Source organism: Rhinoderma darwinii, chromosome 8 (assembly GCF_050947455.1).
Source record: "Rhinoderma darwinii isolate aRhiDar2 chromosome 8, aRhiDar2.hap1, whole genome shotgun sequence".
NCBI classification, from domain to species: Eukaryota; Metazoa; Chordata; class Amphibia; order Anura; family Rhinodermatidae; genus Rhinoderma; species Rhinoderma darwinii.
In genome coordinates, this window is record NC_134694.1 from 1,013,612 (window position 1) to 1,031,646 (window position 18,035).

Here is an 18,035-nt window from a genome sequence, read left to right on the forward strand (position 1 = left end):
ATGGCGGCTGCGCGAAACTCACCCAGCCACGCATCTTACAGGGCTGACACACGGAGCGGTTCTGGACCTTTTGCGCTCGCAAAACGCACACGATCGTGTGAATCCGGCCTTAAGTGTGGACATGATTTAGTTATAATCGTCCAGGTGGAGTCGTATCCTTTCGTTTTTAGTAAGATGTAATAGAATCCTTATTTCAGCTTCACAGACTAATGATTGGGGAAATGAGGACCAGGCATGTTAGATCTCCACATGTACGATGCGAGCCCGGCTCGTGGGGAGATGCTGTGTGTGTTATTCCAGGAAACACAGCATAAGTGATAAATGTATGATCGCTGGAACCGCCAGAACTGGGGTCCGGAGCCCCCCCAGGAATGGGGCAGCCGTCGAGCATTCATAGTCTATTGGAGTGACGGAAACATCCGAGCGCTGTCCTGTGGATTGGTGATAAATGCGTTCTCATGTCAGACGTTGAGGGCACCGCTCCTGAGATGCAGTAAATGCCGTAGCTCGCTGCGCTGCGCTGTTTCCGTTACTTACATTCAATGGGAGATCAAAACGCGCTCAGCAGTTTTCAGAAAACCCGACAACCTCATAAGTCCTTGGCAGAAGCCCAGCCCCCGCGGCAGAAGGTAGTACGGGGGGGCCTCGCTCTAGAGATAGGTGGGAGCCGTGTCTATAGGACGTTGATCGCGTATCCGGTGGATATTCTATAAATGTCCGAAAGTGGAATTGCCCTTTAAGCATAGTTGTATCTTTTCATTTGCGGCAGGTTTATTAAGGTGCAGTCCCGTCTAGCGGCGTCCACGTGCACCTGAAATCCCGCTGACTTGTGTTGGCCAATGGCGGTACGATTTTACCAGTTTGTCAATTAAAACATATTGTCCTCTAGTAGCCCTTACAACAAGTCCTCCGGCCATATCACGAGCCGAAGCGATCACTGGGAATGCCCAGAGTTGTGACAAGTTTACAGGGTGATGTGTAAGGAGTGTTTGGGGGATCCACTGAAAAGCGTCACATAACAAGCAGAATGGATCCAGAATTCTTAGCAGATGAGTCCTAGATTCTCTGGGAGGGGCAGATGGAGGCAGGACCGCAACCTCAAGGGGGTCCGAAACGTGTCGGGAATACCGCCGTGCACCCGAAAAAATGCAAGTAGCCATAAAACGCGGTGGCTGGAATATCCGCACAATTTTACTGTGACTGTCGTGTAAATAAAGTACAATCATTGTAGAAGGGAAAGTTCCGCTACTTTATTACAGGCTTTGTTTTAATTTTTCATCTTTTTAAAGATATTTTGTTATAAGTGTATAGAAACGCATGACCAGGTCCTGCTCGCACAGCGGAAGGGCTGTTACATGTACCTACTCCTCGGGACACCACCCAGCAGGAGCCCAAATCAACCAGATACCCCAGAACATCCCTACTATTAGTCCCTCCCCCACCAAATTTGACCAACTCCAAGGACCCCCAACCCCTCAGTGACACCGTACTAATAGTACAATAAAATGAAAAGCAAAAGACCCCCCCCTCCCCCTCCCCTTACCCAACAACATGGGAAAAACAACTCCAAAAGACATTAGACTGGCGCTCAGCACAGGGCGCCGTCTATCCCACCCTCGTGTCCCTCGGCTCCTCCCCCTAGGCTTGCGGCTCCATCCGGCCGGTCTTTATGACCAAGTCCTGCTCGCACAGCGGAAGGGCTGTTACAGTGTATCACTGTAGACAAACACAGCAGCAGACATTCTTATCCTGATCGTTTGCTACAATGTAATGAATGATTAAGGCCCTTTTACACTGGCCGATTATCGGGCAGATAATTATTCATAGAACGCTCCTTGCCTATAATTGTCCTGTGTAAACACGGCCGTGATCAGCAGATGAACGAGCAAACGCACAATCCTCTGCTGATCGCATCGTTTTACAAAAAGTTAAATATTCTGGTTGTCGGCAGCTCAGGTGTGTAAACAGGAAGTCTCGCTGCCGACATGGTGATAATGGACGGGGACGAGGGATCGGAGTAACGAGCGCTCCTCCCCATCCTCAGCTCCGCGTGAAAGGAGCGCAATCATCCAGCTGTCTTGTTGATCGGTGCTCGTGGTGGCCGGTGTAAGAGGTCCTTCAGGGACCAGCCCTTTACACGGCAAGTATTTTGTTGGCAGAAGTGATACGCCAACCTGTAGAATGACCAGGAACTATTGAGGTGCAGGAAAGCAGTCTATACAATGTGTGCACCAGGCGGCCACTTATCATGCATGGTCCGCGCTTTGATTCTTATTAATATTTATTGCATCTCCTGCTTGGTTGCTGTTTTTCAGGATATCATCAGAAGTGTCACATTCCGGCGGTGGAGAGCGGAGAGGACGGGATTCTGGAGCCCTGGTTCTGCAGACGATGTATCTTTGTCCTGGCTGTCAGGGTAAGAACACGAGGTTATCAATAACTGACCCGCCATCATCAATTCAAATATCAACCTAGGAATGGACTCCCAATATCCACCACTCCCAAGACCCTGCATAGCCAGGAAGCTTCTCCACTCAGGACTCCATGAAAGCCGGGTGACCACCGTGTTCTCCAGCCCTAATCCCCGTCCAGCCACATCCTTTCCTTTATATATTAATCACCTGCAGTCCCGAGACGACCGTTCTCATCATTGCTCAAATATGGCGCGGTCAAGACCAGTTTGTGGCAGGACGGTCGTCGTCTCGCTGCGTTCAGCTGCTAAATTACTGTTCAGTTGCCAGCCGGGCTCTGTCCCGGATAAATAAAATCATAAACTGATTCACAATGTCATAGTGTCCTCTCCACCGGCGCCGCTGGAAAAAGAGGATTTGGTCGCAGTGAGGTCACTGAACAGATCACGCCCTGACTTCATTTCCACTTACTCCTGATTTGGAAAGCCCCACCGTTCAGGAGTAAGTCAGTGCCAGGGCTGGAGACCCTGCAGCTCCAGTCATTGATGAGGCTTCAGTCAATGTAAATCCATGATGTCAGATATGTCACGAGTCCGGCCAGACGTCATCCAGACAACAAAGATGATTGACACAATGAGAGTCAGGCCAATGGGGGAAGTCGCAGCACCAAGAGTTACCACTAGGGAGCAGCATGGAACTTGGGGTGTTTGGAAGGAGCAAAATTGAAATAGGTCTAGGACCCCTTTGGTGATAATTCACCTTCATTTTGAGCTGACCCCGGGCTGAAGACAGGAGTTCGCCTTTGAGCAGGACCTCAGGCTGATACATTTTAGCTTCACTGATACATTGCAGCAAGTCTTTAAGGACTGGAAATAGATTTGTACTGCTGCTGTGTTTGGCACGCAGAGGATTAACTACAATGATACACTGTAACAAACCCTCAGTTCTGTGTGCAGATCCAGGTTATGACAGGTATTTATCCTGTGGCTGAAAACCAGAATGTTTCCATTCACTGACAGTAAAGGTTTTCTTTAATATATAGTAAGCCACATTCAGATCCGTACATTCTTCATTTTTATGAATTTGACAAACAATGGTAGAATGGGAGCCATTTTTGCAGCATGTCGTCAATACGTCCCCTAAATATGTTCTCCTATTGGTCTGGTTTGGGGAAAAAGGTCTTCTCAGCCACTTGTCCCGATCATCACTCCCGTACAATATAACCGGACACATCTGTCTGATAAAGCCACAATTCAGTCATTCGTCATAACTTGGTCTGGTCTGCTCTACACGTACGACATATTTGAATGCAACTGATGTATTTGAGGGAAATCTGTGCAATCTTGTTGTTTTCTGAAGATTTTGCGCTTTTTTCCACTTTCTTTATTGAACTTAATGCACAAAATGCATCTAAACGAAATCAAGTAATCGCAGTCCTCACCACTGGTGTGACGGAGGCCTCGAGCTGCTGAGTTGTGCAGGTTTTGGGGCTCTGCTATATGAATAGTTGAATTCTCTACAAATATTACAATTTTATTTTTGCAGAAAGGAGGCGCCTTGAAGAAAGGTCTGATCGCAAAGACCCTGCAGGCGGTGAAGATGTTCCTGACGTACTGTCCTGAGGACCTGGACTGGGACTCGGCGCACAGAACCAACCAGCAGCAGTGTTACTGTTACTGCGGGGGCCCCGGAGAGTAAGTGAAGCGCCCCCACTCTGCACTGGACTCTTCTGTCCAATTTTGCTTTAAATCCCCTTTTAAATGTATACACGCCTCTACCGTGGCGGCTGGGCCGTGGGTCACATTAAGCTTTCCGTGGCTCCTGAATAGAAAATTCATGTAAGTATGTCTAGGAAAGCTGGATTATGGTGATCAATAGACTCAATGTTATGTTTCTTTACTGGAAATGCCCTTGTAGCGCAGTCCAGGCATAGCTTTCCAATTATAGCGACAATGTGATCTGTGCGCAGCCCCGTATAGCAAATCCTTAGCCAATCCTATAAATGTCCTGACGGACGGGATTCATTGCTATGGGTTGGAAACAATGATGTATCGCCAAAGATGTAGGAATGAGCTTAAAAATCATCGCTGCAAAACCAGCTGAATTATCCGGACATTAGTCCCGGTTTATCGTCTTGTAAAGTGCCGTCATTCTCCGGTTCCCATTGCCGTGCTTGTCTTTTGTCACAGGTGGTACCTGAAGATGATCCAGTGTTGCCGGTGCCGGCAGTGGTTCCACGAGGCTTGTATCCAGTGCATGAGCGAGCCCATGCTGTTTGGAGACAGGTAGAGTCGCGTGTCTTTATCCCCCTCCCAGCTCTCCTGCGGTGCGGGAAATGGCGCCTTTATTTCTGGCCTCGCTCGGCTGTTAACAGGCAGTAAATGGTGCGGCGCTGACGGCTCATCACCCGGGGTCGTTATGTGGGTGTTGGAGGTGGAAACAACCTGTGCTGGTCATGATAGAGCGATGACGGGGTGGCGATTATTTCCCTCCGGCGGGCTCTGAAGTGCTTTCTGCTTAACCCCCCAGTGTTGTTTTTTTATTAGTCCTGACATTTTTGGGCAGAATTATCATTTCCCTCACAAAGTACAATGGAGGCTCCGGCCTGCGGCTCGCATACTACACCGGTGTGAAGGCTACTGCCGCTGTGATGCAGGGATTATAGTGGGGGCCAATTCTTCATTGGGGCCCCCGGCTCTTCCCTTCCCTTGTGGATTGTGTAGGGGCGCAGTCAGTCCGAAATGGCGGCTTTTTTAGAATGAATTCTGATCATTCTTCAACATTCCTGTGCGTGGCCTCGTCTCCTGCAGCACGCGGGGTCCGCCCTGCTAAAACATTCCCCGCATTAACCCTTCTAGTACCAGAAACATGGCCACCCCCCGGCTCACTGTCCGTACAAAGAGAGGTTGGAATAAGAAACTGAGCAGAAATCCTTGTAATGCCGTTGAGCCGCGTCCACCTGTAATAATACTGTGGGGTGCGAGGTACATAGTGGTGTCTCATACAGAGGCAGAGTAGCTGTAATAGGGAAGAGGGGCCACGGAGCCACAGACCTCCCCGCAGCAGGGACAGACGTGGCTATGGATGCGGCCCATACAGGATCATCTAACCCTCTGTTTCCCGGCAGGTTTGTCATATTCTTTTGCTCTGTCTGCAACCACGGGGTGGAGTTCATGAAGCGTCTGCCGCTGCGATGGTGAGAGCGCAATGCACCGCAATTCTGTTACATATTGAGCCTAATGGAGGAGATGGCGGGATCTAAATGTGTCGCGTGTTTTTTAAACTCTTTACGCCAATTTCGACAGTTTGTAAAGAAAAGGTGCGGCTAAGAGGAGCCGTAAATTCACCAAATTTACTGAGTGTCAATAGAAATATTTGCCTGCCGGCAAAAGGACCTTTTTAACAACTACAAGCAAGATAAAATAACAATTTTTTATTAGGCTATTATAGCAAAGACTCACTACATAGAAATGAAAAGTTGTTCACTGCTGATAGTAACCAGCATAGTGCAATGTGTGCCAGTAGCAAGATTCAAAGTGTCAGTAGCAAGATTCAAAGTGTCAGTAGCAAGATTCAAAGTGCCAGTAGCAAGATTCAAAGTGCCAGTAGCAAGATTCAAAGTGTCAGTAGCAAGATTCAAAGTGTCAGTAGCAAGATTCAAAGTGTCAGTAGCAAGATTCAAAGTGTCAGTAGCAAGATTCAAAGTGTCAGTAGCAAGATTCAAAGTGCCAGTAGCAAGATTCAAAGTGCCAGTAGCAAGATTCAAAGTGTCAGTAGCAAGATTCAAAGTGTCAGTAGCAAGATTCAAAGTGTCAGTAGCAAGATTCAAAGTGTCAGTAGCAAGATTCAAAGTGTCAGTAGCAAGATTCAAAGTGTCAGTAGCTGCAGCATGCCTCACTCTGACCAAGGTCAAAGTCAGTATCAGAGATCAGCAGTAACAAGTTAAAATTCCAAAAGAGCTCTCTGTTACTGCTGATCTCTGATACTGACTTTGACCTTGGTCAGAGTGAGGCATGCTGCAGCTACTGACACTTTGAATCTTGCTACTGACACTTTGAATCTTGCTACTGACACTTTGAATCTTGCTACTGACACTTTGAATCTTGCTACTGACACTTTGAATCTTGCTACTGACACTTTGAATCTTGCTACTGGCACTTTGAATCTTGCTACTGACACTTTGAATCTTGCTACTGACACTTTGAATCTTGCTACTGACACTTTGAATCTTGCTACTGACACTTTGAATCTTGCTACTGACACTTTGAATCTTGCTACTGGCACACATTGCACTATGCTGGTTACTATCAGCAGTGAACATAACTTTTCATTTCTATGTAGTGAGTCTTTGCTATAATAGCCTAATAAAAAATTGTTATTTTATCTTGCTTGTAGTTGTTAAAAAGGTCCTTTTGCCGGCAGGCAAATATTTCTATTGATTGGTAATTAGCCCACCAACTATCTGGGTCTTGCTTCCATTATTATAAATTTACTGAGTGGGGCAAGTTTTTTTTGCGCAAATTATGAGTAAACCTGTCCGCCAGCCATGAGGGGATATCAAAAGAAAAGGGTTGTGATAAGTCTAGCGAGTGGTTTCAATCACGTTATGCCACATGCGCCATTTTGATTAATTCAATAGGATTTGGGCCACTTTCACCTACTTCTAAATTCTCTCGTCTTCTGACATTTAAAGGTGCGGTCACACGTGGCAGATTTTATGGTAGAAATGGCTCTTGATTTTCAGTTCTATTTGTCAAATCAACCTCATAAGTTATCAATCCAACCTGATGTGTTTCCATGCAGAGGTGAGCAGAAGCCGGGCAGAGGGGCCGCTGCGGATATAGTGTTTTTGGATTTTGCAGACGCACGTGACACTGTCCCTCATAGACGACTAATGGGTTAATTAAAGGGTTTTTCCAGAAGAAATTGATAGCCTAGCCTTAGGATAGGCCATCAATATCTGATCGGTAGGGGTCCGAGTCTTGGCACCCCTGTCATTCCTGTCACTGCCCGCACTGTGAAGCGCTTGTAGCGCTGCTTCACTGTATTCCGGCCTTCTCCTATTCAAGTGATCAAGAGAAGGCTGGAATAATGTGAACCGCAGCTGCAAGTGCCGTAGATTCACAGTGCGATCCGTGACAGGAATGAAGCGGAGGATCGGCCATCAATTACTTTTAAACGCAAAACCCCTTTAGGCCCAGTTTATACTGAGTTTTTTTGATGCGGAAACCGCGTCGCAATCGGCCGCAAAAAAACGTTCGAAACCGCCTCCCATTTATTTCAATAGAAGGCGCAGGCAATTGTTTTTTCCGCGGCGGTTTTTAGCCGCTCGCAGTAAAGAAAAAGCGGCATGCTCTTTCTTGCCGCAGTTCGGCCTCTGACCTCACAATAAAATCAATGGGAGGCAGATAAAGTGTTTTTATGTGCCGTTTTTTGCCCGCAGCGCTCAATGTCCTGCGGGTGAAAATCCCGGAAAGAATTTGCAGGCAGGTAAAAAAAAACTCCGTGTGAACAGGGCCTTAAGGTCTATAGGATTAGAAAGTAGAGAGTGGAGTTGGTAATTGGATGGAGAATTGTCTCCAGGACGTTTCCAGAGAGTTGTGGTCAATGATTCAGACTCTGAATGGTCCCCGGTAATAAGTGGTGACCCCGGAGTTCAGTGCTGGGACCACTATTATTCAGCTTATTTATTAATGATATAGAGGATGGGAGTAGTAGTGCTGGTTCTGTGCAGATGACACACGCTATGTCGTATAGTTCAGTCTATGGAAGATGTTCTTAAATTACAAGACGACTTTGACACAATCAGTGTTTGGGCTTCCACTAGGCAAATGAGGTTTAATGTAGATAAATCTAAAGTTCTGCATCTGGGAGTAATAATCTGCAGCATCATATGTCATAGAGGAGCTATACTGGGAGTAATAATCTGCAGCATCATATGTCCTAGAGGAGCTACACTGGGAGTAATAATCTGCAGCATCATATGTCCTAGAGGAGCTACACTGGGAGTAATAATCTGCAGGATCATATGTCCTAGAGGAGCTACACTGGGAGTAATAATCTGCAGCATCAAATGTCCTAGGGGAGCTACCCTGGGAGTAATAATCTACAGCATCATATGTCCTAGAGGAGCTACACTGGGAGTAATAATCTGCAGCATCATATGTCCTAGAGGAGCTACACTGGGAGTAATAATCTGCAGGATCATATGTCCTAGAGGAGCTACACTGGGAGTAATAATCTGCAGGATCATATGTCCTAGAGGAGCTACACTGGGAGTAATAATCTGCAGGATCATATGTCCTAGAGGAGCTACACTGGTAGTAATAATCTGCAGCATCATATGTCCTAGAGGAGCTACACTGGGAGTAATAATCTGCAGGATCATATGTCCTAGAGGAGCTACACTGAAAGTAATAATCTGCAGGATCATATGTCCTAGAGGAGCTACACTGGGGGTAATAATCTGCAGCATCATATGTCCTAGAGGAGCTACACTGGGAGTAATAATCTGCAGGATCATATGTCCTAGAGGAGCTACACTGGGAGTAATAATCTGCAGCATCATATGTCCTAGAGGAGCTACACTGGGAGTAATAATCTGCAGGATCATATGTCCTAGGGGAGCTACACTGGGAGTAATAATCTGCAGCATCAAATGTCCTAGGGGAGCTACACTGGGAGTAATAATCTACAGCATCATATGTCCTAGAGGAGCTACACTGGGAGTAATAATCTGCAGCATCATATGTCCTAGAGGAGCTACACTGGGAGTAATAATCATCAGCATCATATGTCCTAGAGGAGCTACACTGGGAGTAATAATCTGCAGGATCATATGTCCTAGAGGAGCTACACTGGGAGTAATAATCTGCAGGATCATATGTCCTAGAGGAGCTACACTGGGAGTAATAATCTGCAGCATCAAATGTCCTAGGGGAGCTACCCTGGGAGTAATAATCTACAGCATCATATGTCCTAGAGGAGCTACACTGGGAGTAATAATCTGCAGCATCATATGTCCTAGAGGAGCTACACTGGGAGTAATAATCTGCAGGATCATATGTCCTAGAGGAGCTACACTGGGAGTAATAATCTGCAGGATCATATGTCCTAGAGGAGCTACACTGGGAGTAATAATCTGCAGGATCATATGTCCTAGAGGAGCTACACTGGTAGTAATAATCTGCAGCATCATATGTCCTAGAGGAGCTACACTGGGAGTAATAATCTGCAGGATCATATGTCCTAGAGGAGCTACACTGAAAGTAATAATCTGCAGGATCATATGTCCTAGAGGAGCTACACTGGGGGTAATAATCTGCAGCATCATATGTCCTAGAGGAGCTACACTGGGAGTAATAATCTGCAGGATCATATGTCCTAGAGGAGCTACACTGGGAGTAATAATCTGCAGCATCATATGTCCTAGAGGAGCTACACTGGGAGTAATAATCTGCAGGATCATATGTCCTAGGGGAGCTACACTGGGAGTAATAATCTGCAGCATCAAATGTCCTAGGGGAGCTACACTGGGAGTAATAATCTACAGCATCATATGTCCTAGAGGAGCTACACTGGGAGTAATAATCTGCAGCATCATATGTCCTAGAGGAGCTACACTGGGAGTAATAATCATCAGCATCATATGTCCTAGAGGAGCTACACTGGGAGTAATAATCTGCAGGATCATATGTCCTAGAGGAGCTACACTGGGAGTAATAATCTGCAGGATCATATGTCCTAGAGGAGCTACACTGGGAGTAATAATCTACAGCATCATATGTCCTAGAGGAGCTACACTGGGAGTAATAATCTGCAGCATCATATGTTCTAGAGGAGCTACACTGGGAGTAATAATCTGCAGCATCATATGTCCTAGAGTAGCTACACTGGGAGTATTAATCTGCAGGATCATATGTCCTAGAGGAGCTACACTGGGAGTAATAATCTGCAGCATCATATGTCCTAGAGGAGCTACACTGGGAGTAATAATCTGCAGGATCATATGTCCTAGAGGAGCTACACTGGGAGTAATAATCTGCAGGATCATATGTCCTAGAGGAGCTACACTGGGAGTAATAATCTGCAGGATCATATGTCCTAGAGGAGCTACACTGGGGGTAATAATCTGCAGCATCATATGTCATAGAGGAGCTATACTGGGAGTAATAATCTGCAGCATCATATGTCCTAGAGGAGCTACACTGGGAGTAATAATCTGCAGGATCATATGTCCTAGAGGAGCTACACTGGGAGTAATAATCTGCAGAATCATATGTCCTAGAGGAGCTACAATGGGAGTAATAATCTGCAGGATCATATGTCCTAGAGGAGCTACACTGGGAGTAATAATCTGCAGCATAATATGTCATAGAGGAGCTACACTGGGGGTAATAATCTGCAGGATCATATGTCCTAGAGGAGCTACACTAGGAGTAATAATCTGCAGCATCATATGTCCTAGAGGAGCTACACTGGGAGTAATAATCTGCAGCATCATATGTCCTAGAGGAGCTACACTGGGAGTAATAATCTGCAGGATCATATGTCCTAGAGGAGCTACACTGGGAGTAATAATCTGCAGGATCATATGTCCTAGAGGAGCTACACTGGTAGTAATAATCTGCAGCATCATATGTCCTAGAGGAGCTACACTGGGAGTAATAATCTGCAGGATCATATGTCCTAGAGGAGCTACACTGAAAGTAATAATCTGCAGGATCATATGTCCTAGAGGAGCTACACTGGGGGTAATAATCTGCAGCATCATATGTCCTAGAGGAGCTACACTGGGAGTAATAATCTGCAGGATCATATGTCCTAGAGGAGCTACACTGGGAGTAATAATCTGCAGCATCATATGTCCTAGAGGAGCTACACTGGGAGTAATAATCTGCAGGATCATATGTCCTAGAGGAGCTACACTGGGAGTAATAATCTGCAGCATCAAATGTCCTAGGGGAGCTACCCTGGGAGTAATAATCTACAGCATCATATGTCCTAGAGGAGCTACACTGGGAGTAATAATCTGCAGCATCATATGTCCTAGAGGAGCTACACTGGGAGTAATAATCTGCAGGATCATATGTCCTAGAGGAGCTACACTGGGAGTAATAATCTGCAGGATCATATGTCCTAGAGGAGCTACACTGGGAGTAATAATCTGCAGGATCATATGTCCTAGAGGAGCTACACTGGTAGTAATAATCTGCAGCATCATATGTCCTAGAGGAGCTACACTGGGAGTAATAATCTGCAGGATCATATGTCCTAGAGGAGCTACACTGAAAGTAATAATCTGCAGGATCATATGTCCTAGAGGAGCTACACTGGGGGTAATAATCTGCAGCATCATATGTCCTAGAGGAGCTACACTGGGAGTAATAATCTGCAGGATCATATGTCCTAGAGGAGCTACACTGGGAGTAATAATCTGCAGCATCATATGTCCTAGAGGAGCTACACTGGGAGTAATAATCTGCAGGATCATATGTCCTAGGGGAGCTACACTGGGAGTAATAATCTGCAGCATCAAATGTCCTAGGGGAGCTACACTGGGAGTAATAATCTACAGCATCATATGTCCTAGAGGAGCTACACTGGGAGTAATAATCTGCAGCATCATATGTCCTAGAGGAGCTACACTGGGAGTAATAATCATCAGCATCATATGTCCTAGAGGAGCTACACTGGGAGTAATAATCTGCAGGATCATATGTCCTAGAGGAGCTACACTGGGAGTAATAATCTGCAGGATCATATGTCCTAGAGGAGCTACACTGGGAGTAATAATCTACAGCATCATATGTCCTAGAGGAGCTACACTGGGAGTAATAATCTGCAGCATCATATGTTCTAGAGGAGCTACACTGGGAGTAATAATCTGCAGCATCATATGTCCTAGAGGAGCTACACTGGGAGTATTAATCTGCAGGATCATATGTCCTAGAGGAGCTACACTGGGAGTAATAATCTGCAGCATCATATGTCCTAGAGGAGCTACACTGGGAGTAATAATCTGCAGGATCATATGTCCTAGAGGAGCTACACTGGGAGTAATAATCTGCAGGATCATATGTCCTAGAGGAGCTACACTGGGAGTAATAATCTGCAGGATCATATGTCCTAGAGGAGCTACACTGGGGGTAATAATCTGCAGCATCATATGTCATAGAGGAGCTATACTGGGAGTAATAATCTGCAGCATCATATGTCCTAGAGGAGCTACACTGGGAGTAATAATCTGCAGGATCATATGTCCTAGAGGAGCTACACTGGGAGTAATAATCTGCAGAATCATATGTCCTAGAGGAGCTACAATGGGAGTAATAATCTGCAGGATCATATGTCCTAGAGGAGCTACACTGGGAGTAATAATCTGCAGCATAATATGTCATAGAGGAGCTACACTGGGGGTAATAATCTGCAGGATCATATGTCCTAGAGGAGCTACACTAGGAGTAATAATCTGCAGCATCATATGTCCTAGAGGAGCTACACTGGGAGTAATAATCTGCAGCATCATATGTCCTAGAGGAGCTACACTGGGAGTAATAATCTGCAGGATCATATGTCCTAGAGGAGCTACACTGGGAGTAATAATCTGCAGGATCATATGTCCTAGAGGAGCTACACTGGTAGTAATAATCTGCAGCATCATATGTCCTAGAGGAGCTACACTGGGAGTAATAATCTGCAGGATCATATGTCCTAGAGGAGCTACACTGAAAGTAATAATCTGCAGGATCATATGTCCTAGAGGAGCTACACTGGGGGTAATCATCTGCAGCATCATATGTCCTAGAGGAGCTACACTGGGAGTAATAATCTGCAGGATCATATGTCCTAGAGGAGCTACACTGGGAGTAATAATCTGCAGCATCATATGTCCTAGAGGAGCTACACTGGGAGTAATAATCTGCAGGATCATATGTCCTAGGGGAGCTACACTGGGAGTAATAATCTGCAGCATCAAATGTCCTAGGGGAGCTACACTGGGAGTAATAATCTACAGCATCATATGTCCTAGAGGAGCTACACTGGGAGTAATAATCTGCAGCATCATATGTCCTAGAGGAGCTACACTGGGAGTAATAATCATCAGCATCATATGTCCTAGAGGAGCTACACTGGGAGTAATAATCTGCAGGATCATATGTCCTAGAGGAGCTACACTGGGAGTAATAATCTGCAGGATCATATGTCCTAGAGGAGCTACACTGGGAGTAATAATCTACAGCATCATATGTCCTAGAGGAGCTACACTGGGAGTAATAATCTGCAGCATCATATGTTCTAGAGGAGCTACACTGGGAGTAATAATCTGCAGCATCATATGTCCTAGAGTAGCTACACTGGGAGTATTAATCTGCAGGATCATATGTCCTAGAGGAGCTACACTGGGAGTAATAATCTGCAGCATCATATGTCCTAGAGGAGCTACACTGGGAGTAATAATCTGCAGGATCATATGTCCTAGAGGAGCTACACTGGGAGTAATAATCTGCAGGATCATATGTCCTAGAGGAGCTACACTGGGAGTAATAATCTGCAGGATCATATGTCCTAGAGGAGCTACACTGGGGGTAATAATCTGCAGCATCATATGTCATAGAGGAGCTATACTGGGAGTAATAATCTGCAGCATCATATGTCCTAGAGGAGCTACACTGGGAGTAATAATCTGCAGGATCATATGTCCTAGAGGAGCTACACTGGGAGTAATAATCTGCAGAATCATATGTCCTAGAGGAGCTACAATGGGAGTAATAATCTGCAGGATCATATGTCCTAGAGGAGCTACACTGGGAGTAATAATCTGCAGCATAATATGTCATAGAGGAGCTACACTGGGGGTAATAATCTGCAGGATCATATGTCCTAGAGGAGCTACACTAGGAGTAATAATCTGCAGCATCATATGTCCTAGAGGAGCTACACTGGGAGTAATAATCTGCAGCATCATATGTCCTAGAGGAGCTACACTGGGAGTAATAATCTGCAGGATCATATGTCCTAGAGGAGCTACACTGGGAGTAATAATCTGCAGGATCATATGTCCTAGAGGAGCTACACTGGTAGTAATAATCTGCAGCATCATATGTCCTAGAGGAGCTACACTGGGAGTAATAATCTGCAGGATCATATGTCCTAGAGGAGCTACACTGAAAGTAATAATCTGCAGGATCATATGTCCTAGAGGAGCTACACTGGGGGTAATAATCTGCAGCATCATATGTCCTAGAGGAGCTACACTGGGAGTAATAATCTGCAGGATCATATGTCCTAGAGGAGCTACACTGGGAGTAATAATCTGCAGCATCATATGTCCTAGAGGAGCTACACTGGGAGTAATAATCTGCAGGATCATATGTCCTAGGGGAGCTACACTGGGAGTAATAATCTGCAGCATCAAATGTCCTAGGGGAGCTACACTGGGAGTAATAATCTGCAGGATCATATGTCCTAGAGGAGCTACACTGGGAGTAATAATCTGCAGCATCATATGTCCTAGAGGAGCTACACTGGGAGTAATAATCTGCAGCATCATATGTTCTAGAGGAGCTACACTGGGAGTAATAATCTGCAGCATCATATGTCCTAGAGTAGCTACACTGGGAGTATTAATCTGCAGGATCATATGTCCTAGAGGAGCTACACTGGGAGTAATAATCTGCAGCATCATATGTCCTAGAGGAGCTACACTGGGAGTAATAATCTGCAGGATCATATGTCCTAGAGGAGCTACACTGGGAGTAATAATCTGCAGGATCATATGTCCTAGAGGAGCTACACTGGGAGTAATAATCTGCAGGATCATATGTCCTAGAGGAGCTACACTGGGGGTAATAATCTGCAGCATCATATGTCATAGAGGAGCTATACTGGGAGTAATAATCTGCAGCATCATATGTCCTAGAGGAGCTACACTGGGAGTAATAATCTGCAGGATCATATGTCCTAGAGGAGCTACACTGGGAGTAATAATCTGCAGAATCATATGTCCTAGAGGAGCTACAATGGGAGTAATAATCTGCAGGATCATATGTCCTAGAGGAGCTACACTGGGAGTAATAATCTGCAGCATAATATGTCATAGAGGAGCTACACTGGGGGTAATAATCTGCAGGATCATATGTCCTAGAGGAGCTACACTAGGAGTAATAATCTGCAGCATCATATGTCCTAGAGGAGCTACACTGGGAGTAATAATCTGCAGCATCATATGTCCTAGAGGAGCTACACTGGGAGTAATAATCTGCAGGATCATATGTCCTAGAGGAGCTACACTGGGAGTAATAATCTGCAGGATCATATGTCCTAGAGGAGCTACACTGGTAGTAATAATCTGCAGCATCATATGTCCTAGAGGAGCTACACTGGGAGTAATAATCTGCAGGATCATATGTCCTAGAGGAGCTACACTGAAAGTAATAATCTGCAGGATCATATGTCCTAGAGGAGCTACACTGGGGGTAATAATCTGCAGCATCATATGTCCTAGAGGAGCTACACTGGGAGTAATAATCTGCAGGATCATATGTCCTAGAGGAGCTACACTGGGAGTAATAATCTGCAGCATCATATGTCCTAGAGGAGCTACACTGGGAGTAATAATCTGCAGGATCATATGTCCTAGGGGAGCTACACTGGGAGTAATAATCTGCAGCATCAAATGTCCTAGGGGAGCTACACTGGGAGTAATAATCTGCAGGATCATATGTCCTAGAGGAGCTACACTGGGAGTAATAATCTGCAGCATCATATGTCCTAGAGGAGTTACACTGGGAGTAATAATCTGCAGGATCATATGTCCTAGAGGAGCTACAATGGGAGAGTCACTTGTTGAGAAGGATCTGGTACTTGTAGATCATAGGCTGCAGCACAATGTCAGTCAGCTGCTTGTAAGGCCGGCAGGATATTGTGGTGTATTATAAGAGGCCTGGACTTGAGGGGGGGGGGATATAATATTACCTCTATATAAAGCATTAGTGACCCCTCATCTACAATATACAGGTCAGTTCTGGGCTCGGGGGGGGGGGGGGATATAATATTACCTCTATATAAAGCATTAGTGACCCCTCATCTACAATATACAGGTCAGTTCTGGGCTCTAGTTCATACAAAGGAGGAAAAATACAAAGAAGAGAAACTAATAAGAGACGCGGAGAATCTCAGAGATGAAAGAATGAAACTGATTTATCCCTGAGAAGAGCCGGCTGAGGGGGGGACTTGTATAATGATATCATTTCTGCACCATAATCTGCCGCCTGTGATTGCCCCAAATCTCCCCGTGTGTTTATTTTTATATATATTTTTTTATTTGACTTTTGGCTACAAAACGCGTAAACCCGCGATGCTGATCTGTAATGTGGCCGGTCCCAGAAGTGTGACGCACGATGCGGCTTTATGTGTGGACGATGATGTGGTAACCCGAAGGCCTTATTCACACCGACGTGATATACGTCCGCGCTACGCACGTGAAAATCACGCAGGGACCTATGTTAGTGAATGGGGCCGTTCAGACTGCCGGTGAGTTTCCTGCAGCGTATGTGCGCCGGGTAAAACTCATGACATGTCCTATATTTGCCCGTGTTTTGCGCAGCACGCACACATGAAGTCAATGGGTGCGTGCAAATCACGCACGATACACGGAAACACTTCCGGGTGCCGCGCGCTACAGTAGTAAAATAAATGAATGAAAACAGAAAAGCACCTCGTGTACATATAAAACCAGAGTGTCATCATGATGCCGGCTGTGCGAAAATCACCCAGCCACGCACCATGCTGATGACACTGAGATTTTGCGCGCGCAAAACGGACATGTCCGTGTGAATAAGGCCTAATCCAGATTGTGATCGCTGTGTGATTAAGGCCTAATCCAGATTGTGATCGCTGTGTGAATAAGGCCTAATCCAGATTGTGATCGCTGTGTGAATAAGGCCTGATACAGATTGTGATCGCTGTGTGAATAAGGCCTGATACAGATTGTGATCGCTGTGAGAATAAGGCCTGATACAGATTGTGATCGCTGTGAGAATAAGGCCTGATACAGATTGTGATCGCTGTGTGAATAAGGCCTGATCCAGATTGTGATCGCTGTGTGAATAAGGCCTGATACAGATTGTGATCGCTGTGTGAATAAGGCCTGATACAGATTGTGATCGCTGTGAGAATAAGGCCTGATACAGATTGTGATCGCTGTGTGAATAAGGCCTGATACAGATTGTGATCGCTGTGTGAATAAGGCCTGATACAGATTGTGATCGCTGTGTGAATAAGGCCTGATCCAGATTGTGATCGCTGTGTGAATAAGGCCTGATACAGATTGTGATCGCTGTGTGAATAAGGCCTGATACAGATTGTGATCGCTGTGTGAATAAGGCCTGATCCAGATTGTGATCGCTGTGTGAATAAGGCCTGATACAGATTGTGATCGCTGTGTGAATAAGGCCTGATCCAGATTGTGATCGCTGTGTGAATAAGGCCTGATCCAGATTGTGATCGCTGTGTGAATAAGGCCTGATACAGATTGTGATCGCTGTGTGAATAAGGCCTGATCCAGATTGTGATCGCTGTGAGAATAAGGCCTGATACAGATTGTGATCGCTGTGAGAATAA

General features: G+C 45.6%; 1 protein-coding gene across 2 annotated transcripts in view; it reads left to right on the forward strand.

Moving 5' to 3' along the window:
* The first annotated feature begins 2,344 nt into the window (after window positions 1-2,344).
* Window positions 2,345-18,035, forward strand: part of PHF19 (PHD finger protein 19) — a 30,028-nt gene continuing 14,337 nt past the window's right edge. For both annotated transcript variants that reach the window (XM_075834591.1, XM_075834592.1), the window contains exons 1-4: window positions 2,345-2,416; window positions 3,957-4,105; window positions 4,601-4,696; window positions 5,539-5,607. In XM_075834591.1, coding sequence (XP_075690706.1) covers window positions 4,011-4,105; window positions 4,601-4,696; window positions 5,539-5,607 — 260 coding nt within the window. In that variant the 5' untranslated portion in view covers window positions 2,345-2,416; window positions 3,957-4,010. The remainder of the gene's footprint in view (window positions 2,417-3,956; window positions 4,106-4,600; window positions 4,697-5,538; window positions 5,608-18,035) is intronic.